General features: G+C 39.0%; 1 protein-coding gene and 1 long non-coding RNA gene across 2 annotated transcripts in view; one reads left to right on the forward strand and one right to left on the reverse strand.

Annotated features, from left to right (window-relative positions):
- The window catches only part of LOC104153453 (uncharacterized), a 229,424-nt gene extending 215,484 nt beyond the window's left edge, over positions 1-13,940 (reverse strand). The window contains exons 1-2 of the long non-coding RNA XR_011140901.1: positions 13,515-13,940; positions 13,004-13,116 (exon numbers count right to left, since the gene is read on the reverse strand). This is a non-coding gene — a long non-coding RNA (uncharacterized lncRNA). The remainder of the gene's footprint in view (positions 1-13,003; positions 13,117-13,514) is intronic.
- A 120-nt stretch (positions 13,941-14,060) lies between these two features.
- LOC104153499 (radial spoke head protein 6 homolog A-like) lies at positions 14,061-22,683 on the forward strand. The gene is made up of 6 exons (XM_068941984.1): positions 14,061-14,844; positions 15,336-15,567; positions 17,246-18,001; positions 19,590-19,728; positions 21,234-21,351; positions 22,002-22,683. The coding sequence occupies exons 1-6, from the start codon at positions 14,123-14,125 to the stop codon at positions 22,240-22,242; spliced, it is 2,208 nt and encodes a 735-aa protein (XP_068798085.1). The 5' UTR covers positions 14,061-14,122; the 3' UTR covers positions 22,243-22,683.
- The last annotated feature ends 467 nt before the right edge of the window (positions 22,684-23,150 follow it).

The following is a 23,150-nucleotide window of genomic DNA, read 5'->3' on the forward strand; positions in this document are numbered from 1 at the left end:
CGCGCAGCTTAACGTCTACTTTGAAGAACGATTTCATACACACAATTGATTTGCCATTAGCTATGAGCACCTGGAAACCTTGGATCTGACGCACAGAAGCTTTGACTTTAGCAAGATCAGTTGGATAAAACTCCATATTCCCAAGTATGCTATCCACTCCTTTCAGGAGTTTTGAATGCAGAAGGCTACTACATACATATCACTGACATCCCACATGCCTTGAAAACTTAACAGCCAAGAATCTGCCTATTTCCTGTGCCAAATGCTTTTTATCAAGTTTGGGTTTGTTCTGCTGAAAGACTATAACCAAAATAATAAAATGACCAGCCTTTTACATAATAATCCAAGAGCCACAGTGATTCATGGCTTGTAGCAGGAAACTATTTCTCACTTGATACTGAGGAAACTAGCAAGCTGCAGGCAACAGGCCGAAGTGCACTGCTAGAGGAAATTAGTGCAGTTCTTGCCTAATATTTAGAGAAGCTTTTCTACAGACATGAAATCACTGTCAGTATTAGTTTTTTCTAGTAAAATTGTGCTATTACTTGGCCCACCAGCCTGAAGGAGTATCTGTGAATCACGTAAAGCCTTTTTATTTAACCAAATTCACACAAGTATTAAAAAAGATAACCAAAAGTAATTAGCAGGGTCTAGCTGGACAGAGTCCAGTCACCCCTTCCAGATGCTCATTGTATTCCTATGCCGGTATTAGCAAAGATTTGAGTCCTCGGAGTATCGTCGAACTTTTAATCAATATCCACACAGTTGTTTATAAAACCTGCATATACTTTTATCTCCTTAAATAGCATTGCCGAATCTGGGTTTCAATATATCCAAGCAGCTTTGCATTAGTATAACTGTGCAGGTTGATTGTTCAACTGCTTATCAAAATAGCTCCACTGATCCAAAATAGTTGCCAATGCTGGAACTTGACGATTCAGTTTTATCATCTCTTGGATAACTGTCATGAAAGGGAAATCGATGACATTTTGACTATGACAACTGTGGGGCACCGAACTGTACTATAAAGACTCCATAAATTGCTGATGAAATCGTTATTGATTAAACACACACAAAGATTCAGAAAACAGGCAGTGTCTAGACATATCTCCTGCAAGATCTTCCACTATTGCCTGACACTAGTACCCGATCATTGATTTTGAGTACATACTCTGAACTGTTTACTTCAATAGGTATGATTTCCCTTAATTTTTCCAGATAGTTTCTCATGAATTTTTCTGTATAGTAGAGAAGTGAAACAAACTAGTGGGAAATGATTTATGTAACAAATTCCAGCATTATTACTTAGTATTAAAGCATGAAAAAGTTCGTATCAATGCAATGATGAAGCAAGAAAAAAATGAAAAGAAAATGGCAACATGTCAGTAAAAGTTAGACAAGTAATTGAAAAACCGTTAAATTTTCCACTAGCTCTCTCAGTGAAATCACGCTCCTTAAAAGACACACAGAGGTGGAGAATGTATTTAGGAAACAGGAAAAAATTTAAGTATAGACCAGAAACAATATTAGAAGTGAAACAATGCTGTTAGCAATTGGCTTTATTTCTTTCCTCTTCTGCTCAGAGAAGTGCAGCAAACTAACACATTACAGAAGAGCTATCATCATTTACACATTGAGGGAAAGAATCTTCATTAACAGATGGTAAAATATCTGGATGCAGAATCTAGACACCCCACAAGAGGGGGAAGCTGGCTCTGTTCCTATGTTCACTTTCTAGTACCATTGCCCATTTTCCTTTTGCTTCTGACTGGCCTTATAGTGAGGGTTATTAGGGAAGACCACTGTTTTATAGAACTCCCTCAATAGGGGGTTACTGTTTTTACCATCACAAATTTAATCAATAAGTTGATGTCTCATTCCATCACAGCCACTATCATCACCTTAAGGTGATGAATCCAGAATAAATTTGAAATAACATTAACACGAGGAAAAGCAGGGATATTCCTGGAAGCTGAGATAGTCAATGAGTTTTCTGAAGGTTAAATGATTTAAAGATTCCATACTTTGAGTTTTAAAAGGGAAAAAAGGGTCTTTTACAGCTAGAAAGCAAAGATTTGATTTTTTCCACTTATAAAAATAGAGTCAGGGAAACGCTTCATTCAGGACACTGCTGGGGTATTGACATTACATCCTCAACAGAACAACTGAAGAACCAGAATATGACAACCAAGAGTCAGTTCCTTTGCTTTGAAAGTCCAGTATGAGGGTGGTTTTTTTTCTCCAAACCATGCAAGTCATATTACTTCTTCCTGACTTGAGCCCTTGCTAGAATTGTAACCATTGGAGCCAGTACAACAGCATTCAATGCTATACTAACTTTTGTAATCTTTGATCAGTTCAGAGTTATCATGCTTTTTTTGAAAAAAAAAAAAAAACACTCAACACTAACTTCAGAAGTTTAGCACATCAACAAAGATGGGTAGCGATCTAGTCTTCATGTAAGGCTACAGCAGCTCAGCAGCTAGATTTGAAGACAACTGAAACATGCTGACCGTCTAACCTATGAATCCCTTGCTACTTTTGTGATATCGTTCCACTCCCAAAACTAAAGTTAGTTCATTTGAAATATTCAGGTAAGTGACTGAAAAAAATATATTCAAATATAAAATCTTTTTAAAAACAAATAGTTTATTAGAATATTTATGTTCTTTCTAGACCACATTAAAACTGCTTGTGCCAAGATTACACAAGTGTTGCAAAAAGCCTCCACACACTGACACAGATACCAGTCACAAGAGCAGCTGCTGCAAGCAAGAACTCCTGCCATCTGTAAGACATGGGCTAGTGATCCCATTTGCTTGCAAACTAGCATCCAAATATAAAATCAATATACCTGCAATTGCAAGCTGCAATCACCTAGTGACAGAGGGGAAAGAGCTCCTTGATTTTGCACATAGAGGCATTTGAGAAGTACTGCTTCTTCTCACAGCTTACCAGAGAGCTACAGGGGTCCTAACTGCTCACTACGTGAAGTTCTAATTACATCTTTGCAGAAACATTACTGCCTTATCCCACAATTCAGCTTCCTGGGAGAAAAAAAAAAAAAAAAAAACACACAGTGAATTCTTAAATGACAAGCGTACCCCTCCCCCAAGGGATCTTTCTCTCCTCTTTCTCACCTGTCTCTCATTAAATACCATATAGATTACATGTCATAGATGAGCAAGTGCCAAGTTATGTGCTTAATTGGTGAGAGAATCTTATCTACTCTTTCCAGGAGGTTGATTGAACAACTGTCTGCTGATGAGGCTTTCATAGCATCACTGTTTATGACACATCCAATCAGCTCATGAGCAACTGCTCCTACTGCTGTACACTGTTTATAAATGGATAAAGTACACAGCTTACACTTGTTTAGTTTTAAATTTGTTTTCAAATTACATTCATTCATCCATAATAGAATCACTGCACATTTTAAAATGCAGGACTCATTAACCTTCTAAAGAGCCCCACCATTTGTGGAAGATTCAAGTCTTCCGTATAAATAACACAAGATTTGCTGCCCTAGACAGAACTCCTTCACATAAGGCAAACAGGCAGTGTCTCATGATAGATAAACAGAAAGATAATGAACAAACACCATGAAGTCACGCACACAGTAGAGGCAAGCATTCTAATTCACAAAAAAAAAAAAAATCAGTTTTAATTACAATTCTAGATAAAATTAAAATAAAGGCTGCTACACAGTCCATAACAAGCCAAAAATTCTTATACACCCATTGTCTGTTATATTTGTTCTTGAGTAGATAAGGGAAAATGGCCTATTTCAGACAGGCAAATCTGTGGTGTTTCAATTTGGGGGGGGGGGGGGGGGTCCACATGATTTACTCACTACACATTTGTTAAATTTTCACTCTACACCCCAAAGGAGTTAGCAGAAAAACCTTTCACAGAAGTATTTAAAAGACCTTCCTTATATATGAGAATGAAAAAGCTCCATCAGCACAATTATTTGATAAATAGAAACTAATGAACTTAGTATTTAACATCATCACAAGTCTCAGAGGCCTAAGATGATAATTCTCCATTAAGATGATGTGTGCCCAGAGACCTCTCCCAGGAAACTGGTGAATCACATAGAGTACATTCCCTTCATCACCAGCTATATTCAGAATTACATGAACAGATTTGCTAAAAATGCATGAATGGCACGAAATCTCCTGCTGTTAATTCAGGCTGATTACTTGCTAAGCATAATTAAATGAAGCAGGAGGGAGGTTGTTAACTGATGTTTATATTAGGATATAGAAAATAATGGAAAATAAGCAGTCGTGGTGTTTAAAGAGAGGCTGAGTTATTGTTTGAACTGCAAAGTTCATGTACTTTAGCTGAAGAGCATGAAATACCTGTAAGAATACTAATGTTTCCCTTTCATTTTTCACTGCTGTGTATCTATTCATTTACTTCAGTGCCTGAATAATACAGAACAGATGGACCCTTTTATTAATTACAACAGGTAAATTATGTTTTCCCCATCAAGTAAAGACTGGTTTTGAACCACTTCACTTGACTGCTCCGTTACAGAAACAAATACATTACTAGAAGAAATTCACACTCCTCAAAGCACCTAGAGACATGGTTTCTACAACTTGTCTCCTATATACATTGCCTTTCTTCTGCTTCTCAGAGTCAGAAGGAATCTGGCCAGCTCAAACTGAAAAAGTATAAATCTGAAATGACAGTCAGACTAAGCCTTTTCTTTCTATTTGTTAAACTCACTGTGTTATCATCTGTTAAACAACCGTACATCTTTCTGAGCAGGACCTCAGAAGCCTACCCGGAGAAATCTCAACTTTCTCTCTTGAATCTCTGCTTAACCAGAGAGCTCTGATTCAGGAAATACGCCTTTGGAACAAAGTTATTCCTAATGCAACCCCAAACACTTAAGAGTGGCACTTCTAAAAGTGGAATGAATCTTACCTTTAACCACTGCATTTTAGGCCTGCAATTTCCTTTCTTCTGTCATATTATCAGCCAAATCCATTTGCCTTTTCTTAGGCTTAACTAACTTGTTCATTAACAGAACAAGCTAATGGTCTATGAGCCTGTTAACAATTCCTAAATCAATTTTACTCATCTCAAAATACTCACCTTACTGCACTTTGAAATTAGAACATGTAGAGAAAGTCGGAAGGGAAAAAAAATAGTAAGACAGCACCTAGACATATCAGAGGAGATAGACACATCGCAAGAGATTCTCAGCTAGCAAAAGCTTGCAGATTCAGATTGCAATACAACAGTTTTGGTTAAAAATAGCAGAGAACAGCCTTACAATTAAGTTGTATCCTTTTAGAAACCACCAGCATATGGATGGATATTCCTCTTCCTCTCACAATCTCTATCAAAAATAAAAAATTGCCTTTACAGTAATAAAAAGAAGTTCAGCTAAACACAAGACCTTCAAATACTGACAAGTTTAGAAATGTTCCTTGCTAAAAATGTGTTTTTCTTTATGGCATAGGTATGGCAGTAACTTCTGCATAATTAAAATAGAATGAAAACTGGCAAGCTATCAGAGCAATTGATCTGTTAACACTGGATCCAAAAGTGTTAAAAATCTTGAACTTGATTTTATGTCTCAAACCAGGGCAAAAGCTAACCTGTGGCCTTAGTTCCCTTGTTGCAGGTTTGGGGCAACATTCAAGAGAAAGAATTAAAGAAGGGATGGTAAGTAAATGAAGGTATAGACTATTCATTTCCTTTAAACATGTGCCATCAGCTGCATATACAAGACATACCTATGCTTACAGGCATCCTACACCCCTTGAAATCTAAAAAAGGGAACAGGTAAAGCTTAGGAAAGAAATGCAACTTCTGCAAGAGATCAAGAAATTTAGAACCTACACTCTTTCTCAGAAAGAATTCAAACTTCTACCTCTCTTGGGTACTTGCAAGCTTTAACATTGCTAAATATATCAGGCAAAATATATTGCCTAATATATTTTGTTTTTGTGTTTCATAACATGGACTGAAACCCTGCAAGTACTTTAAGATTAAGAGACTGAGAATGAAAAGAATGGAAATCCTTACTTATAAATTATTTTTCTTTGTTTCTGTTGTAATTTACTATTAAGCAAGTGAAGAGAGGCAGGTAAAACTGCTTAAAACTGGACCTGAACAAGTATCTTGCAACAATCCAGCAGGTTCATTATTGGCTTTAGTTATTCAAGGTTAATGCTCTGATAAACTTATTGACTAAATAGCCAGAGTTAAAGGCAGACTAAGAATACACCGCAAAAAGTGTTGAATTCATGATCGCACAGAAGTCATTGTACAGAAGTCAACACAAGGTCAATAAATCATATCAAACTCAATCTCTGGATTATGGGTTTGCAGAAGTTTTGAGTGAAATTTACTGTAAGGGCTGAAGCTCAGGAAATATTACTTTTTCTAGCAGTTACTGCATTCACAGACACAGCAGTCATACAAACCGATCATAGTTACAATCTCCATAAAAAGAAGAGTGTTAACAAGATGCGTCTTAAGACTTATGGGAGCAAACCCAAAGTTCAAATGATGCATAATTAAATCTGTTAATTAGCTTGGAATTCCACACCCACGATATTCCTTTGAACACCAGTAACATCACCTAAACCTATTCACTGAAGTTTTTGTTGCTCGTTTCAAAGCAGCAGCTAAACCAGCACCTCTCAGCAACACTAAGCAGTATTTAATAAAATTCTAACTAAATTACTGGTAAATCTCTAGATAAAATACTGACTACCGTGATTTGTCAAGGAGATTGCCTTGTTCAAAGCATGAACTGTCCTGTCTTCAATTCAACTCTCAAACATTTTATTGTTTCTACGTATTTTAACTCTACACAAAAACCATTCTCAGTTTCACTCTAGGCATCTGAAAGCAATATTATGTAGCCCCTAACTTCTAGATACCTAAGGGCATCTTAAAATGCCTGTCAAGTTTCTCAATAAGGCACAATATTTTGTCATATATTGACCAAGGAATACAAAAAAACCAACACTGACAGCTGAAGAAGTAGTTTTCATCAATATTAGTAAAACAAAAAAACAAAAAAAGTGAAGCAAATTTCAAAGAGAGATGAGTAAGACACTGTTTGCAATGGTTATACAGATATTTTGCAAGAAAAACACCAACTTTAACGGAATCTATTCTACTACCTGAACTCAGGTATATTTTCTATGGAAAATTCATTTATATGTAAAATAGGAGGGAAATAGTTGTACCAGAAACCTAGTGATATCCGCAAAGTTACTAACAAATAACAACACTGGGAAATAAGTCTCAAACACTTCTTACGTATTCCCGATTTCTTCACCTAAATATAGTATTTTAATTGCTGATGCAAATTTTTGCCTTGTTTTTCGTTATATTTGTCATAAACAGAAAAAAAGAACGTGAAAACTAACTAAAGTGAAAACAGAAACACTATCCATGAAAATAAAAACAAAAAAATAAAAAAGTAGTAAAAATTGTTTTTCAGGTAAACATGCTTGCTTCTGGAATGATGTTGTTTACGGGAAGTTCTACATCCTTGGAAAAAGGGACAGCAAAGCTACTCACAACAATGTAAACTGGACACCAAGAATCAGTTTGTAATGAAAGTCTCTGCACACAGAAATCACTTCCAGAGAAAAATGACTGATGTAAAGATATTTTATGAAATAGGAGTGATAAAGCCAGATTTCTCTTCATTGGAAATCATCAGAAAGTGAACTTCATATTTGTTTCCTCATTATGCTTTGAGTGATATTTCAAATTGCATTTTAAATTCAGTAGATAAAGTTAAACATATGTTCCTGAACATGCTGTCAAATAAGTCAGTTATTACATTGTCACATTATTACATTACATACACAGTCAAAACAGCATAATATATGACACCCTGCTTGGGCACTACTGAAAAATATGGCATGAGAAGCTATATTTTTGAGAAAATTGATATGAAAAAATGTTTCCAAACTTCTATGCTAGCACTGAGTTTGATCCAAAGCTGAAAAATTCAGCACAACTCTTTTTTTTTGATAGGACCACAACATAAAGATGGAATTTTAAACAAAAATTCTTATTTACGTTTAACCTAACGCTGCAAGTTCTTCCTGTAACGAATTTAGGTATAAGCTTAATTACATCTATAAGTAGGCCTAGTGAATGTAATAAAACCTCTTCCATTTATCTTTAATACCTCAATTCTCCTAGTCATTTCCAGAGTCCGCCGTGAGGACCAATGGCATCTACACTTCTGAAGGAATTTGATTTTGGAATATTATTTTCTAAGCATTTAGACAAACAGCAAAAAGTATGCCCAGATACTCAGTCCTTCTCTTAACCATTTGAAAGGACAAAGATGCCTGGCCTGGTTTTCCATTTCCTCATATTTTGAATAGTTATGTAAAATACTGTTGAATCAATGGTTGCATTATACCCCGTTTTACATTGCTGCTACAGATTAGAGGGTTTACAGCAGAAAAAGAAATAATCAAACTCATTCTCTCTACAGTGAGAAGTGCTACAACAACAAACAGCTGGGGGAAAACAAAGCAGGAACTGACTGGTATGTATAAGCCTCTCAAAAAAAGCACAGAACAGAAGCTGAGCTGGCCCTACACAGATGCAGCACAGGTCTGCTTGAGCTCTGTTTCACAGCTGTGATGTGCTAGTAAGGATTACCACATTGGTTGGGAGATACCGCTTTTCATTTCACCCTAGAAAGCATCACGCCATGTACAGCCACAAAATCTGCAGTTGTTGTGATCTAACAGACTTGTAGAAAGTGGACAATTCTGAGCACAGGGAAGAAGTATCTAGGCTGACACTGGAAAGACCTAGCAAATAATTAAAAGACATAAGACTGCAAAAACCTTGTTTGCCAAAAAACTACACTTTCTCCTTAGTAAGGACAGCACAGCTCTTTGGTGGTATTCAAAGGCAAGAAATGACATACCAACATCAATGAAAAATTCTAGTGAAGGACAGTGAAAGCATAGTGAAAGCATAGAAGTCCTAATCATGGTGTCCTTTGCAAATTTTAGTCAATCACACAGCAACCAAAATAGGGCAATACCATTACCTTCAGTAATAGAAATCACTGTCAAATACATTTACTTCCAGTATCTGAAAAATTATCAACTTCAGTGTCCTGCGTTTTCCATAGCAAGTCTTCACCATACCATTGTATAGCACAGTTTGAACAAGAACTGTTTGCAGTCTAGCTTTAGCACTCAGGTTATCAAGTGAAATAAATTTTTTATCCCCTTGAAAATGTGCTGGTCTACATCAGAATTGTTGTCACAGCACAGCGGTACTTAAATACAGGCATCTTGAACATTTTCCTGTAACTCACACTGCTTTCCTGAACTCTGAGGATGCAAAAAAAAAGAATTCCTAACTCTGGCTGCAAACTGATGCTCAGCCTTAAACACAGCAAACCACTGCTGTAAGTCAGTACTAAAAATGACTTTGTCACCGGATTCATGTTGAAAAATGCTTATGAAATGACAAAGAACCTAATCTTACTTTCACTGAAGTCAATAGCAAAACTCCCAGTGACTTCAGTAAGAGCAAAAGCCAGCATCAGATCAGTAAGGATAATTACTATTCCCTTCAAAAAAACATATACACTTCCTATTAGCCCCCCGCAGAAAGATGATAGTCTTTCAGCCATTTAATAATACTGCCATGTAGAAACATCTCTGAACACCAGCACTAATCCAACTAATCCAAACCTTCCTATGGCCACCTAAGGAACACTGTTTGTACCTGATCATTCAGGTCATAGCTGTATAACCCAAAGAGGAGAAAAGTACCTGTACAGAATCTGTATGGAAGAAGGAACACAAGCACACCAACAGTAATGACTCAGTGATACCTTTGCAACTACATGTGACTTACAAAAAACTATGCCACATTCTGTACTTTAAGGAGACCTTGTATGAGCATTTTTTTCCCCTCTTCGCACAATATACATATGAGTCACAATAATATTTGCTTATAAATATATGCAAATGTTTACTCAGATATTTAACAGGAAATTACTATTAAAAACAATAGAGAAGAACTTTGATCAGATGGAAAACCATACTGTTAAAATGATACTAAAATATGTTGCAATTCTCTCCAGGCTAGAAAGAGAAAAAGATAAAACTATTGTGCAATTAAAACCGCCTGCTGTACATTTACTTGAGCACAAAACTTGTATACAGATTTTTGGAACTACATGAGAAACAAACGTTACCAGCTTCTGAACAGAGAATAGAGGTGAAAAACAGTTACGTAGTTAGAAGTCTTTTCAAGAGAAGCAACAAAACTATGAAGACAGAACACGCGCTTTAAGTACCTCTCTCTCAACCACGGCATACAGTCTGAAATCTATGCCACACCAAATCCAATTGGGATCCACTAGCTAGGCCTTCCTCTTGCATGACTTTGACAGGCAGCACAGCTGGCAGCTGCTTGCAGAAACAAGCTGATCCACGGGGTTCAGGCTGGATTTTAATTAAACTTGCCTTGCCTTTTACATATGAAGAGTAGCTTCACTACAGTGGTTGATGGTGCTGCCTTTCAGTCTGGTACTTAGCACATTCTTCCAGCACAACATGCATGTGGGACCCGAATCTGAGTTTTCCCATTCAATCAGCAACTCCCGTGAAATGGGAAACTCTATTCAGATTGCTGCACTCATTCCCTTGCCTGTAGAAGCATGTTCAAAATTCAACAGTGATACCACATAAAAATGCAAGAGATGTCCAGCTCTAAATGTGACATTTTCATACCATCTCCAGATCTGCAACTGAAAATTAGCAACAGGCAAGAGTTCAGTAAAAACACATGCCACTGGAAAAATGGGTTTGAATACATAGTACAAAAGAGATCATTACTACCTGACCACAGCTGAGACAATACATTGACATATCTGCTTTGGAAATAAAAAACATTACGAAATACTTCTGTTACTGTTCTGCTAATTAACATGTGCTAATGACAGTGTTCATCAGACAATGAAGCTACATTGCAAACACTTGTTTTCTACTTTTCTGTATCAACAAGAGATGATCACATCTTGCCCAAACTCTATAGGCACTGAGGTTCTCAGCACCCTGAGCCATACCACATCTCAAATGTGCTTTAAGTAACCTATATAATTGCAAAGGTAGAAGGGAACATTACGGCCAAAAACATAGCTGCCCTTAGTTTTCTCTTCCTTTGCTGAAGATGGAAAAGACAAAGCTGTTGCCCTTTCTTGAGCAGCTGCGTCACAGAGTACGTATAAAGATGGCTTGATTTCATATAATTTTTATAGAAGTGAATTACTGAACAATAAATCAACTTTTTCTCCAACTATGAAATATGGTAACAAAAAACTGAAGTAATCTGCAAGCAATTTGCAAGTACTGTATCGCCCTCTGCAGTTGATGCGCAAGTTCTGCGAATACATCTGCAAAATAATGAACTTGCTGTACACATTCCCTGCATAGATCGATAAACCAGTAATAAAACTCTAAGCCGAAACTCAGTTAAACAAAGTAACTCTGAAAATAGTATTTAAGAAACTGTTGAAATGCTCCAGAAAAGCCTTTGCACTAATTCCAGCAGAATTAACATCTTTATGGTGTTATGTTACTTGTCGGAATAACGGAAACACAATACATTAAGTCTTCAACTCATCATATAGATACTTTCCCTATTAAAGGATGTGGAAACATTATCTTTTGTTGCTGTTGTTAAGAATAGGTTAGCTTCCTCAACAATACTTCCACTCTTTACTCTTAGAGCTCAAGAAATTTTGCACTGCCCAACCTGAGAATCATTCCTGGTTACCTCTAATAAAAATAAATAAAAAGCATTTGCTAAAAGTTACATTAACTCATTGATCAATGACAGTATATTTCTAAAACCTGGTATTTTCAGTACTTTAATAATTTGACTTATAAACTTAAAAGGCTTTTTCCTGAGATGCGTACAGCATCAATATCTTCACATCAACACCCCTAAGATAGCACTTTTTTCTACTGCTAGTCCTAGAGAATAGTCACTACAGAGTTGTCTAGCCAGCTCTAGATAAGCACCAAAACATGGCTCCATAAAAGGCCCTTTGTTTTACCTCACCTGCTCCCTTCATTTGTTCCACATCTTCCTTGTGGAAAACTAAGCATGTCCTTAACCTTCTTAGCATATAAAGTTCTTCAGTGACTTCGCTATGAGCATTAGCATGTTTTATGCACATGATGAGGGCTCCAGATTTTAACATCACTTGCCGCAGAACTAGAGGCCTGTTTTGAAGCTCTGCATATTACTGAATGATAGTAACAATAACGTCAAAGATTGATTACCAAAAACTGATTATAGTAGAGACTATCATTTAATTTAACATACAGTACATCCATCATATACTAAGTCATGCCCTGTTCAGTAAATCACTTAAGCACAAGAATGAAGTCCATTGAATGACTCAGGAATTAGCATCTTTAAAAACACTGCTAAAAAAAGACATAATATGAGTCTGATCTATACTTGCTGAATTACAGTTGATCACTTTAAGGCCAGTCTCCCCACTAATATAAGACACACTGAATTCGGTAACACAAGCTCAAACAGAGCAAACATGTTTGCAAGTATCTTTCCCATTTATCTATCTTTCACATTTTATAGGAGCAGGAATACAGAATAGCACCACTAACAAGTGATTCATTACTAAAATATCCTATGTACCACTTACTTAAATGTTTAAAACATTATCAAGGCTCTACAGGAATCCCCTTTAGCAAGGAACTAGCTCATTTTTTAAATTAATTTTCATATTTGTTGTTCTCTGAATATCTGTTCAAGCAGATAGCACTGCAGCATGATATTTGATAGAGCTCCAAAAGCATACACCACTACATTACTGTATTGGGGGAGGGGGGGCAGAAATCTTGAGTAACTAGATTAATAGAACTCAAGAGATTCTTCTACTGCACTGTAATGTGTCCCTTGCATTTCCCTCCTGCAAAAAGAAGTTACTCACGCTACGGCCAGCTGTCTCCTTAACACTGATAGCTTCAAATGACCAAGCCTTTTTCTGCCATAAGGTCTTCCTTCTGATGTAAATTACATCTGCTTTTTTTTTTTCCTCTGGATCTGTGAATACAATTTTTTTAAGTCATCATCAGATTTAGGATATTTTTCTCCTCCGAAAAAATTTTGTACCTAGTGGCACAAACACGTTAAAACCCCACTAAAAGGGAGAATATTAAGCTATATTTTCTACTGCAGTCAGTTAAAGCAGCAACAGAAAACCAATGTCTCACACCTCATATTAAATCAGAATTAAGCTATAAACGATTTAATCCTCTGCTCTCAGCAGAGATTTGAAAGATTCCTGTATCACCATGTTCAAGTTACTGAATATCAACAGCAAATCGTGATTTGTGGGTCGATATGAAAGAAAAGAAGCAGGGCTTGAAAAACCCCCTAGAAAAACAAACAAAAATAGGAGCTGGACCAGTTGGTTGGGGTTTCCCTTCTTGCAAACGCACCAAACCTTTGAGGCTGCAGGATGCGAGACAAGCAGGCACGTCCCCTGAGGGGGAGGCCCCGGAGGCGCCCCCCGCCCCCGGGAGCCGCCATGCCGCACGCCCAGCTCTCAGGAAGGCTCACGGAAATGGCGGCACCCTCACAAATTACGTCATTCACCCAGCGAAACCGCTCTTTCTCTGCGTGTTGCGAGGCCAGGACAGCCCGCAGTGTAAGCCTAGGCGGGCGGCGAGCGGGCGCCCGGTCCCTCTCAGGCGAGGCCCCGCCAACGGTTTCAACGGTCTCCCCCAACCCCGCGGGGCGCCTCGCAACGGTCTCTCCCGGCGCCGCGCGGCGCCTCCAACGGTTCCAACGGCTCCCGCGAGCCTCCGGCGCGGCCAGCCCTCCGCGGCAAGCCGCATCCCCTCCGCGAGCACCGACCCAAAACCCCTCCGCGGGGCCCGCCCAGCCCCTCGGCCCGCCCCCGCGGCCCGCCCGGGCCCGCCTAGCAACGGCGGCGGGTTTACTGTGGCGACGCTCCTCGCTGCCGGCGGAGCTCGCGGCTGGGCGACGAGCGGCGCTGGAGGCGGCTCGGTGACCCCCGCCCGGCCCGCTGCCGCCGGGCCAGGCCATGGCGGAGGCTGCCGGCGAGCCGCCGCCCGAGGAGCAGGCCGGCCCGGCAGCAGGCCGCGACCGCGCTCCCCGCGAGCAGCCGCCTTACGAGGGCTTTGACCCTGAAGAGGTCCCTTCTCGGCCTCAGCAGCCGGAGCCGGGACAAGCTCCCTATGAATACCAGGGGGTAAGGGAAGCAGCACCTGGTCAGCCGCAAGAGCTGAGAGAAAGCGTCTATCGGCCGCATGCGCCTGGCCAAGACCCCTACCAAGCACAAGACCAAAGAGGAAGCGTCTGTCAGCCTCACGCACCGGGACAAGCGCCCTATCAACCGCAGACCCCGGAGCAATACCTCTATCAGCCACACGGAACAGAACAAGCCCCTTATGAGCCACAGGTATCAGAAACAGACGTCAGTGAGAGCTACGCATTGGGACAAGACTCTTACGGGGCACAGGAGCCAAGGCAAACTGCCTATGAATCATATGCACCAGGATTAGACCCTTATCAAACACAGGAACCAAGAAGTGCCTATGAGAAATACACAGCACAAGAAGATGCCTATCAAGCCTACACGCAGGGGCATGGCCCTTATCAACCGCATGAACCGGGTTACGGGCTCTATCAGCCGGGCTACAGTCCATATGACGAGCAGATACCAGATCCTAATGCCCGAGCGCTGGCGATTCAGAATGCAAAAGCCTATTTGCTGAAGAGCAGCACAAAGTCTGGCCTGAACTTGTAAGTCTGAGAAGGGGACAAGGTTGAAAGGGGTAGGAAGTAAGAGTGGAGAGAAAAGTAGTATTGCTGAAAGGGCAACAGGTTACATTAAGAAATGGAGGGATACCAGGATGTAGGGAGAGAGAATACCTTATAAATGCAATGGTTCATCATTATGTGATAGCTGTGTGTGCCCAGCATCTTTTAGAATAAAAATTCCCGAGGGAATTTAGAGAGTTCAAAATTGATTAACAGCAGGTTTAAATTCAGCATCAGCTCCTGAGTCAGGTATGGGGTAACCCAAAAATGGAAGAGGGGACTGCTCTTAAATATCTTACAATCATGCTTCCTTCAAGTTTAATTTCCCATCAGGCTGCATGATCTCTTTAGATCTAATTATTCCATTGATTTCTGCAAAGCTCCAGGTGATCAGCTTCTACTTTTGATGTTAAAATCATATTCCTCTAATACTTTTATACAGTGGGCCAATGATATTTATATTTATATGACAGATATGATCATCTTGCTAACATGCTAACAAAGATCCTGGATGAACAACCCACAAATGCAGTAGATATAATTGAGAACATCAGCAAGGATGTGAAGTGGGCTCAGTTTCAGAAAAAAATGGACACTCTCCGTGATGAGCATGAGATTCTTCCAACATTTGAAGTTGCAGAAAAGTGTAAAGCTTTGTTCGTCAATGTACATGCAGAAGGAGATGAAGAACTAGAAGACGAGATAGTGAGTTATTATCAAAGAAAAATAGATATCATATATACCAGGGAGAAGAGTTGGAGGATGGTGGGAAAGGAAAGGAAGAAGGGGCAAAGTTGTGGTCTCCCTGCTAGTATTGCCTCTTATGGTCATGACATAATTGCAGCTATACTACTATATAGAGCACCCCTTTCATAGTCAACTTGGTCCCAGGCCCAGTTGTGAAGAGGAAAAACTATCCAGTTATTTAGTCAGGAATTTTTCCTAGAGTATAATCTAACATTCTGAGCCTTTGAAATCTTAAAACGTTCTAGAGGTGAGGAATAAAAAGTAAAGATTACATTCTATCCCACATGCCAGTTCAACCGGGAATACTGCATCCAAATTGCATTATTTATACAAAAGTGACATTTCTTTACCTGAAGTGACCATGCAATATAGACATCCATTTGAGAATACTGTGCATAGCAACTACTGTAAAACGGAGGATGGAGAAGTTTGTGATCCTTGCCATTCCAGTTGTGGTTCCAGCCCTTCCTTGTCCAACTCGCAAAAAATTGTGGTAATAATGAAGAACTACTACAATTGAAAAGCCACTTCATAAAACAGAATTTTTTGTATCCTGCTGCTTATATGCAGAAGTCTCTGTACCCAATGAAGTATGCAGAGAATTCTTGTAGTAACCAAGAGATAAATAAAGATAACAAATAAGATGTTGATTTTCTTATGAAGTTAGCAGTATATATTCAAATGAATTGCCATTGCAGAATACAAATACTAAAAATAGAAGAGAGTTTCTTTCATCTTGTCCATGGACTATTACTCATTTTACAGTAACGGTAAAAATTCATAACAGTGGAGAAAAGTAGGGCATTTCATAAAGGAATTTTGAATTTTTCATATTCCTGTCTAGCTTGTTTTGATATAAGAAACCTGGAAGGGCCAGGAAAATTCCAAATGAACCTAGCACTTCTCCCTCCACATTCCCTATCCTCCTATTTACAACTTACAGAATTTCTTTTTGTTTATGTTATATAATCAGCTACCTCCAAGGAATGATAAAATGGTGATAAAGCACTTCGAATACGTTCCGAAATCCTCATTATTGACCAAATTCTGCTCGCACTTAAGCCAGCTGGAGTCTCACTACTGACTTCAGTAAGAACATTTTACACTAGCTATAAAAGACTCCATCTTAAATAATGCAGGGAGCTCTATGCCAAGGTATCCAGAAGAACAGCATTCATATTGTTGACCTTGCATCTGAATGTATAAAATATGTATTCTGTTTTCCCCAAATGAATCTGCCACAAACACAAGGAAACGCAGCCACGTATTTCTTGGCACCGTGGCCTCTTGTGTAACTGTCACACCCTAGCACTGAAGCTCTTTGTAGATAGTGATCACTTATAAGAATTCTAACTTAATCCTTCTTCTGCGGTAATTAAAAGTGAATTGGAAATTTGAAATCTTGTATTCTAAAAGCTGCAAGTCATCTGTGTTCTCTTCTTTATCCTTTAAATGGCATTTTTAATTTTTGTAAATTATGTTGGAAGATGTAGTGAATGAATGCCTGTAAAGCCCTTTGAGAGGATGAGTGGGACTATAGGAAAATTAAGTATGATTTTCAGTGGATAACATGTTTAATCTTTCAAAGATATAATTTTATTATTCGCCACCTCTAATTCCAGATTTTCTTTCCTAGACAGAGACTCCTCTACCTAACGTGATGGAAACAGCCTTTTATTTTGAACAGGCTGGAATTGGCTTGAACAAAGATGAAACCTATCACATATTCCTTGCCCTTAAACAACTAATTAGTGTTCAGCCAATCCAGACCTGCCGGTTTTGGGGCAAGATTTTGGGCCTGGAGATGAACTATATTATAGCTGAAGTACAGTACAATGACAGGGCAGAGGAGGAGGAAACAGAAGAGGAAGAAGATACCGAGGAAGGAGGAGGGAAAGGGATGGGTGAGGACAAAGAAGGAGATGAAGAGAAAGAAGAAGATGAACCACCACAGTCCACCTACAAGCCCCCACCTATCATCCCAAAAGAAGACAATGGAACTGGGACTAATAAGTATATCTACTTTGTCTGTAACGAGCCAGGCAAACCTTGGGTGAAGTTGCCTCCCGTGACTCCAGCACAGATTATCTGTGCCAGGAAAATCAAGAAGTTCTTCACTGGTAGGCTTGATGCTCCTGTTGTGAGCTTTCCCCCTTTCCCTGGAAATGAGGCCAATTACCTGCGTGCACAGATAGCTCGGATCTCAGCAGGAACCCAGGTCTGTCCCATTGGATTTTACCAGTTCGGAGAGGAGGAAGGAGATGAAGAGGAGGAAGGGGGAGGAGGAAGAGATACATATGAAGAAAACCCCGATTTTCAGCCTCTTTCTGTGGTTGAAATGGTGGATTCTCTCTCCATGTGGGTACACCAAACACAGAATATTCTGAAGCAGGTACATTCTTGCGTAGCTCACGTTGATCTCGGATACCATTTACACCGTAGTACCAGTAGTAGTTCAGCATGTAAATGAAACTCCTCACCTGCACAGACATAGTATTAGGCTGAAAAAGAAAACTATCACATATACTATGTTATATATAAATATATCAAATATATTCATATGTCCTGCAGAATATATAAAATATACATTTATATATATAAATGTGTATATTGTTAGGAACCTTCTAGGTTTCTGCATGGGGTTAGGCATTGATCGATACCAATTATTTCTGGTCATCTTCTATGTTAGGTTTTATCTTGTGAAGTCCTCACTTGACAAAAATGTTTTTAATTCTGTTTTCTTGGATAGGATGCTAAAATGCAGATAGCTTATGATTGTATGTTAAATGGAAATTGTTTAGTGCTTTCTTGTGGTTTAATTTTTGTTGCTTACTTTCTACTGTGAAACATGAAAATGAAAAAGATTGAAAACAAAACATAAAATAAAACAGTAGCATAAAACCTTTTTGATGTCAAGCAAGCGCTGGAAAGAGGTATTAGTAGTTTGATCATCCCTGTTAGATGACTTGCTGGCTAGTCTACCAACTCGAAAAAGAGTGCAAAATATCAGCAAGTAGCAGGAAGTACGATATGAAATTGTTATCAGCAAAGCAATAGCGGTAAAAAAATGAAATCTGTATTCAGTTAGAATCTTAAAAACTTTCTGTAATGTTCCTCTAACTGGTAGCTAAACAACAAAGCAGACTTTAAAAGGAGGCACAGATTCTGTAAGTGTTAGCTTCTCAGTTGGCAATAACCGTACCCAGCAAGGATATGAACTGAACTGACAAGGACTGAACTAACTTCCTACCCTTTGAAGGCAGCCCCTTCAGCCCAAACGTAAGGCTGTTTTGGCATAATAACACGTGATGTAGCTGTCTGTCTTGTATTTTCTCCGTTCTGTAAGGGTTGAACTGAGAAACAGAGTACAGGTCTGCATAGGGAGAATGGATAACTAAGAATGTTGAGCGCACCTTTCAAGAACCTGTTTGGATTTGGGCCCAGGTGTGCAGGAACACGATGTTCTGTGCATCTTCTGTGCATACTCACACTCTGTCCTTGACAAGGAAGAGATGGAGAGTAGCAGCAGAATTGCCAGCATGTTTGTGACTGATAAAGGCTAGCAACAAATTATCATCTCTTCACAAGATGAGTGTTGAAATAAGGGCATGTCTAAAGACATAATCCCAATTAATAATTACAGGATTTTGGTCTTTTCACTGAAGTCTAGCATCTATCACCAGCATGAATTGTGTTTAAAAGAATGAAATCTACAAAATGACAAAAAGCTGATGACAGAGGTACGGGGTTATTCTGAAATAGTAAGTAGGGATGAGGGATAAATGAAGCAGCTGGGGAACACTCTGCCAAGAGGATACAACATTCTCTCAACAATATACCAATTATGGCATATATTTTTATTTCTTTTCTGTTTTTCCCCTTCAGTTATGTCTGCATGTGTCTGGACCAATTGTTTTAACTGGCTTGCATTCTTTCAGTGATTGTTAGATATATTTATTATGCTTTCATATCAATTTCAGGGTCGCTGTGTTTGGCATAATCCTTTTCAAAAATCAGAGGAAGAAGAAGAAGGTGAAGAGGAGGAGAAAGCAGAGGAGACAGATGAAGTACAGCAAGAAATAGGACCTCCTCTTCTCACTCCACTCTCTGAAGATGAAGGTACTCTTCAGGGACTATTAAGTGTTTGATAGCCGCTGGGAATGTTGGCATTTGGGTAGTGAACATTTGACGTTATAGGCCTCAGATACTTAATGGAACAATGAGTTTGGTGTTGTAGGGTAAGCACATTCTTTCACAGAATCAATCAAAAGTGAAATGGTTAACAGTGTTGACAATAAAACAGAAATTGATAGGTCTACTAGTTAACGGTTTCTCTGAGGATAAATGAAAAAAAAAACCCTCAAGAGTTATCATGCTACTGCAAGTTCAGGACAGCTCACTACGTGAGTTACATGCAGCTATTCTTCCATTATCTTTTTCAGACAAAAACTTGTATGTGCATGTGTAAATAAATACATCAATGTGTATGTACACATACGTTTACATATATACATAAGAATTTAGATCCCGTAGCATATTACCACAGCAAATCATGGGAATATGGGAACTTAGATATTAGATGACATCAATATTAAATTAATTTCCTACTCTCTGTTCTTAGATTAGGGTGAAATATTTATATAACTTATTGTTAGAGAAGGAAATCGTAACTGATTTAGCTTCAGTCCTGTTAGAGAAGGAAATTGTAGCTGACCTAGCTTCAGCTTAGCATAAGTCTGACTCTTACTTAGCATAAGTGCCTAAATTAGACGAAGCCTGCAGGCCTCAAGGCTGAACTGTCAATGAACTCAAGAAACATTGCTGACAATGTGACATTACCGATGATGTAACTGCATAACCAATTAAAACTAATTAATAAAGATACAAAACTAGCGAATGAGGATACAAAGCAGAATACAGGAGACAAGATGGGATGCACCTGGGTTGTGGCTGGCCTTCAAGAAGATAAGGGACTGTGGGAAACAAGGACATGGCAACCAGCCTGGGATGTAGGCCAGGACCTGTCAGAAGGAGACAGACACCAATCAGAGGGAGAGAGACACCAATCAAAAGGAGAGAGACCACCAACTCAGCAAAAAAGATTGGAGGATACCTTCACTGGCAGGCAGGGAAATAAAACTATAAAGGGTATAATTACCCCAGAATTTCTTTGTTCAGGGTCCCTCCCTGGAGGCAGCCAGCTCGAGCTGTTACTTTGTTGTACCATCATTTAAATAAATAAATAATTTGGCTGTTATACGTGCATGAGACTCTGCTCCTCAGAAATCTAGGATCAAAATGTTTCCATAACATACAGGCATAGGTGATCAGTAGTCCTTGACAAAAAAAAAAAAAAAAAAAGCGGTGAGTACTACTGAATTTCAGAAGCATGAGCCTCTTTTCACATGGCTGTGCAACATTCCTGTGATACGGACTCGTACATCCAAATCACCTGTTAGAATACAATGTCTGCATTTATTGTTTCTGAATTTTGTCTCTTCAGACATGCATCTTAATATAACTGTTCCTTGAATTCTGAGCAAGTCTTGTAGTTAAGTCTTAAATAATTTGTAGCTGCTCATTAAGTCAGTTTCTTCATATAGCGTGTGTTTGGCTGATTGCAGGAATTCAAAATGTCCCTGCTTGGACAGCTCAGTATTCTACAAACCTGGTCCCTCAATATGCTGTTGCAATCCTTCAGTCTAATCGATGGCCTGGAGCCTATGCCTTTGCATCTGGCAGGTAAGCAGCCAGTTAACATGGTTACACAGACTGTATGTGCTAAATACAGATACCTGTCTAATAGAGTCAAAGTTTGTTTATTGTTAATTCATTGACTGAAATGTAACTACTCCTGAGATTGATGGAGAAGGCCACTTACGTGTGCACAGCAACAGTGAATACATGTTTAAGACAGAAAATGAAGAATCGTTGGCAATGCTAGTATAAACTAAGTCGATAGAACGTAAATGACCAGTCAGTACTTGGCCACAATCCCTGATTTAAAATCCATATTCCTAAGTCTGTGATGCTTAGCTACATTCTGTGGTTCTAATTTACATTAGATGGTACAGTCACTATGTGCTTTTTAATGGCCACTGGATTTCATATCAGAAATGTCTCCATATTAATAATGTGAAGTTGGAGCCATACTTCAATATAATATAGTGCCAGAGCTTAGCATTCATAAATTTAGTATTTGGAGATTTTAAGTAGAAGATATATTCATCAACCCTTACATTAGTTAAAAAAGATACCATCTTTCAAACACAACAGTTAAAGGAAACCGGAACCATAAAGGTTTTTCGCTCAGCAGATTGAGGAACTCTGAGAATATTTCCACTGCTATTTTTCTTGGGGAGATTGTGTGATCTTTTGCTTTTCTTTCTCAGGAGATTTGATAATATCTACTTAGGCTGGGGTCACAAATACAGTCCAGAAAACCATACACCCTCACTGCCTCCACCAGTGCAAACAGAATACCCTAGTGGGCCAGAAATCACTGAGACAAATGACCCTACTGTGGAAGAGGAACAAGCTCTCAAGGCTGCACAGGAAGAAGCCTTAGCTGCAACTGAGGAAGAGGAAGAAGAGGAAGAGGAGGAGGATGAGGAGGAGGAGGAGGATGATTGAAATACAAGAAGGATCTTTAATTTTGAAAGTTTAAATATTAATAGTATTTTAAGAAATTAATCATAGTTTAGTTGATCTTAAAAGAAACGATAGTGGAAGAAGCTTAGATGCTTTGGTTTTCAGTTTCTGTAGGTTCCTCTTTACAGACTACCTCCCTTTCTTTCTCTGTTCCCCAAGTTCACCTGCACTGGCAGGATGACTGAATTGCTTTCACTGGAAGACAACACACAAAAGTAGCCTTTTTTAGAACACTAGACAAATAGAGTCTGCCTCCATTTCCCGAAACAGTATCTCTTTGAATTAAATAACACTACCATACACTTAATTTTCATAGTGTTTTTCAAACCTGCACTTCCATACCAATACATATAATATTTTAATAAAAAGCTATAGATGTAAACACCAATAACTCAATTACGTAACAATGTAACTTTTATGTAACATCTGCTTGCCTTTAGCATCTGTATTTCCTGTAAATTAGCTGTCAAACAACAGATATTTGACATTCATGCATGTGTGAAAGCATACATGCATATTATTTAAATTGCGTAGATAGTTGGCGTAGCCTTAGAGGAGAAACCACATAATTTGCTGGACAGTGTGTCAAAATCCCCGCTCTTTGGGACAATCGGAAACCCACGTTTCCCAGATTGTGAAACAGATTCTACGCAGCGATAGTTTTGCTGCTGTATCATTTTCTTTCTCATCACATTTTCATTAAGGACACCTTTCTGGAAAGCACCTCTCCGTTTGCCGTATTGCCGACTCCTCAGCTGAACGGGAACGCAGCCAGGCTAGGTTAAAAGGATAGGGCCTCCCGAGCCGGCATGAGGCAGGCCTGGCTGAGGCTTTTGCCTCCGGCGTGCCAGCTGGGCGCGCTCCCGGCACCGCAGCGCTGCGCCAAGGCC

The sequence above is a fragment of the Struthio camelus genome, chromosome 4 (assembly GCF_040807025.1).
Source record: "Struthio camelus isolate bStrCam1 chromosome 4, bStrCam1.hap1, whole genome shotgun sequence".
NCBI lineage: Eukaryota > Metazoa > Chordata > Aves > Struthioniformes > Struthionidae > Struthio > Struthio camelus.

What these genes read in the sequence shown, in the direction of transcription:
- LOC104153499 (XM_068941984.1), top strand. Translation starts at nt 14,123, where the DNA reads ATGGCGGAGGCTGCCGGCGAGCCGCCGCCCGAGGAGCAGGCCGGCCCG. An exon ending in TCCACTCTCTGAAGATGAAG is followed by an intron (nt 19,729 to 21,233) that starts GTACTCTTCAGG and finishes GGCTGATTGCAG; the next exon opens with GAATTCAAAATGTCCCTGCT. An exon ending in TATGCCTTTGCATCTGGCAG is followed by an intron (nt 21,352 to 22,001) that starts GTAAGCAGCCAG and finishes TTTCTTTCTCAG; the next exon opens with GAGATTTGATAATATCTACT.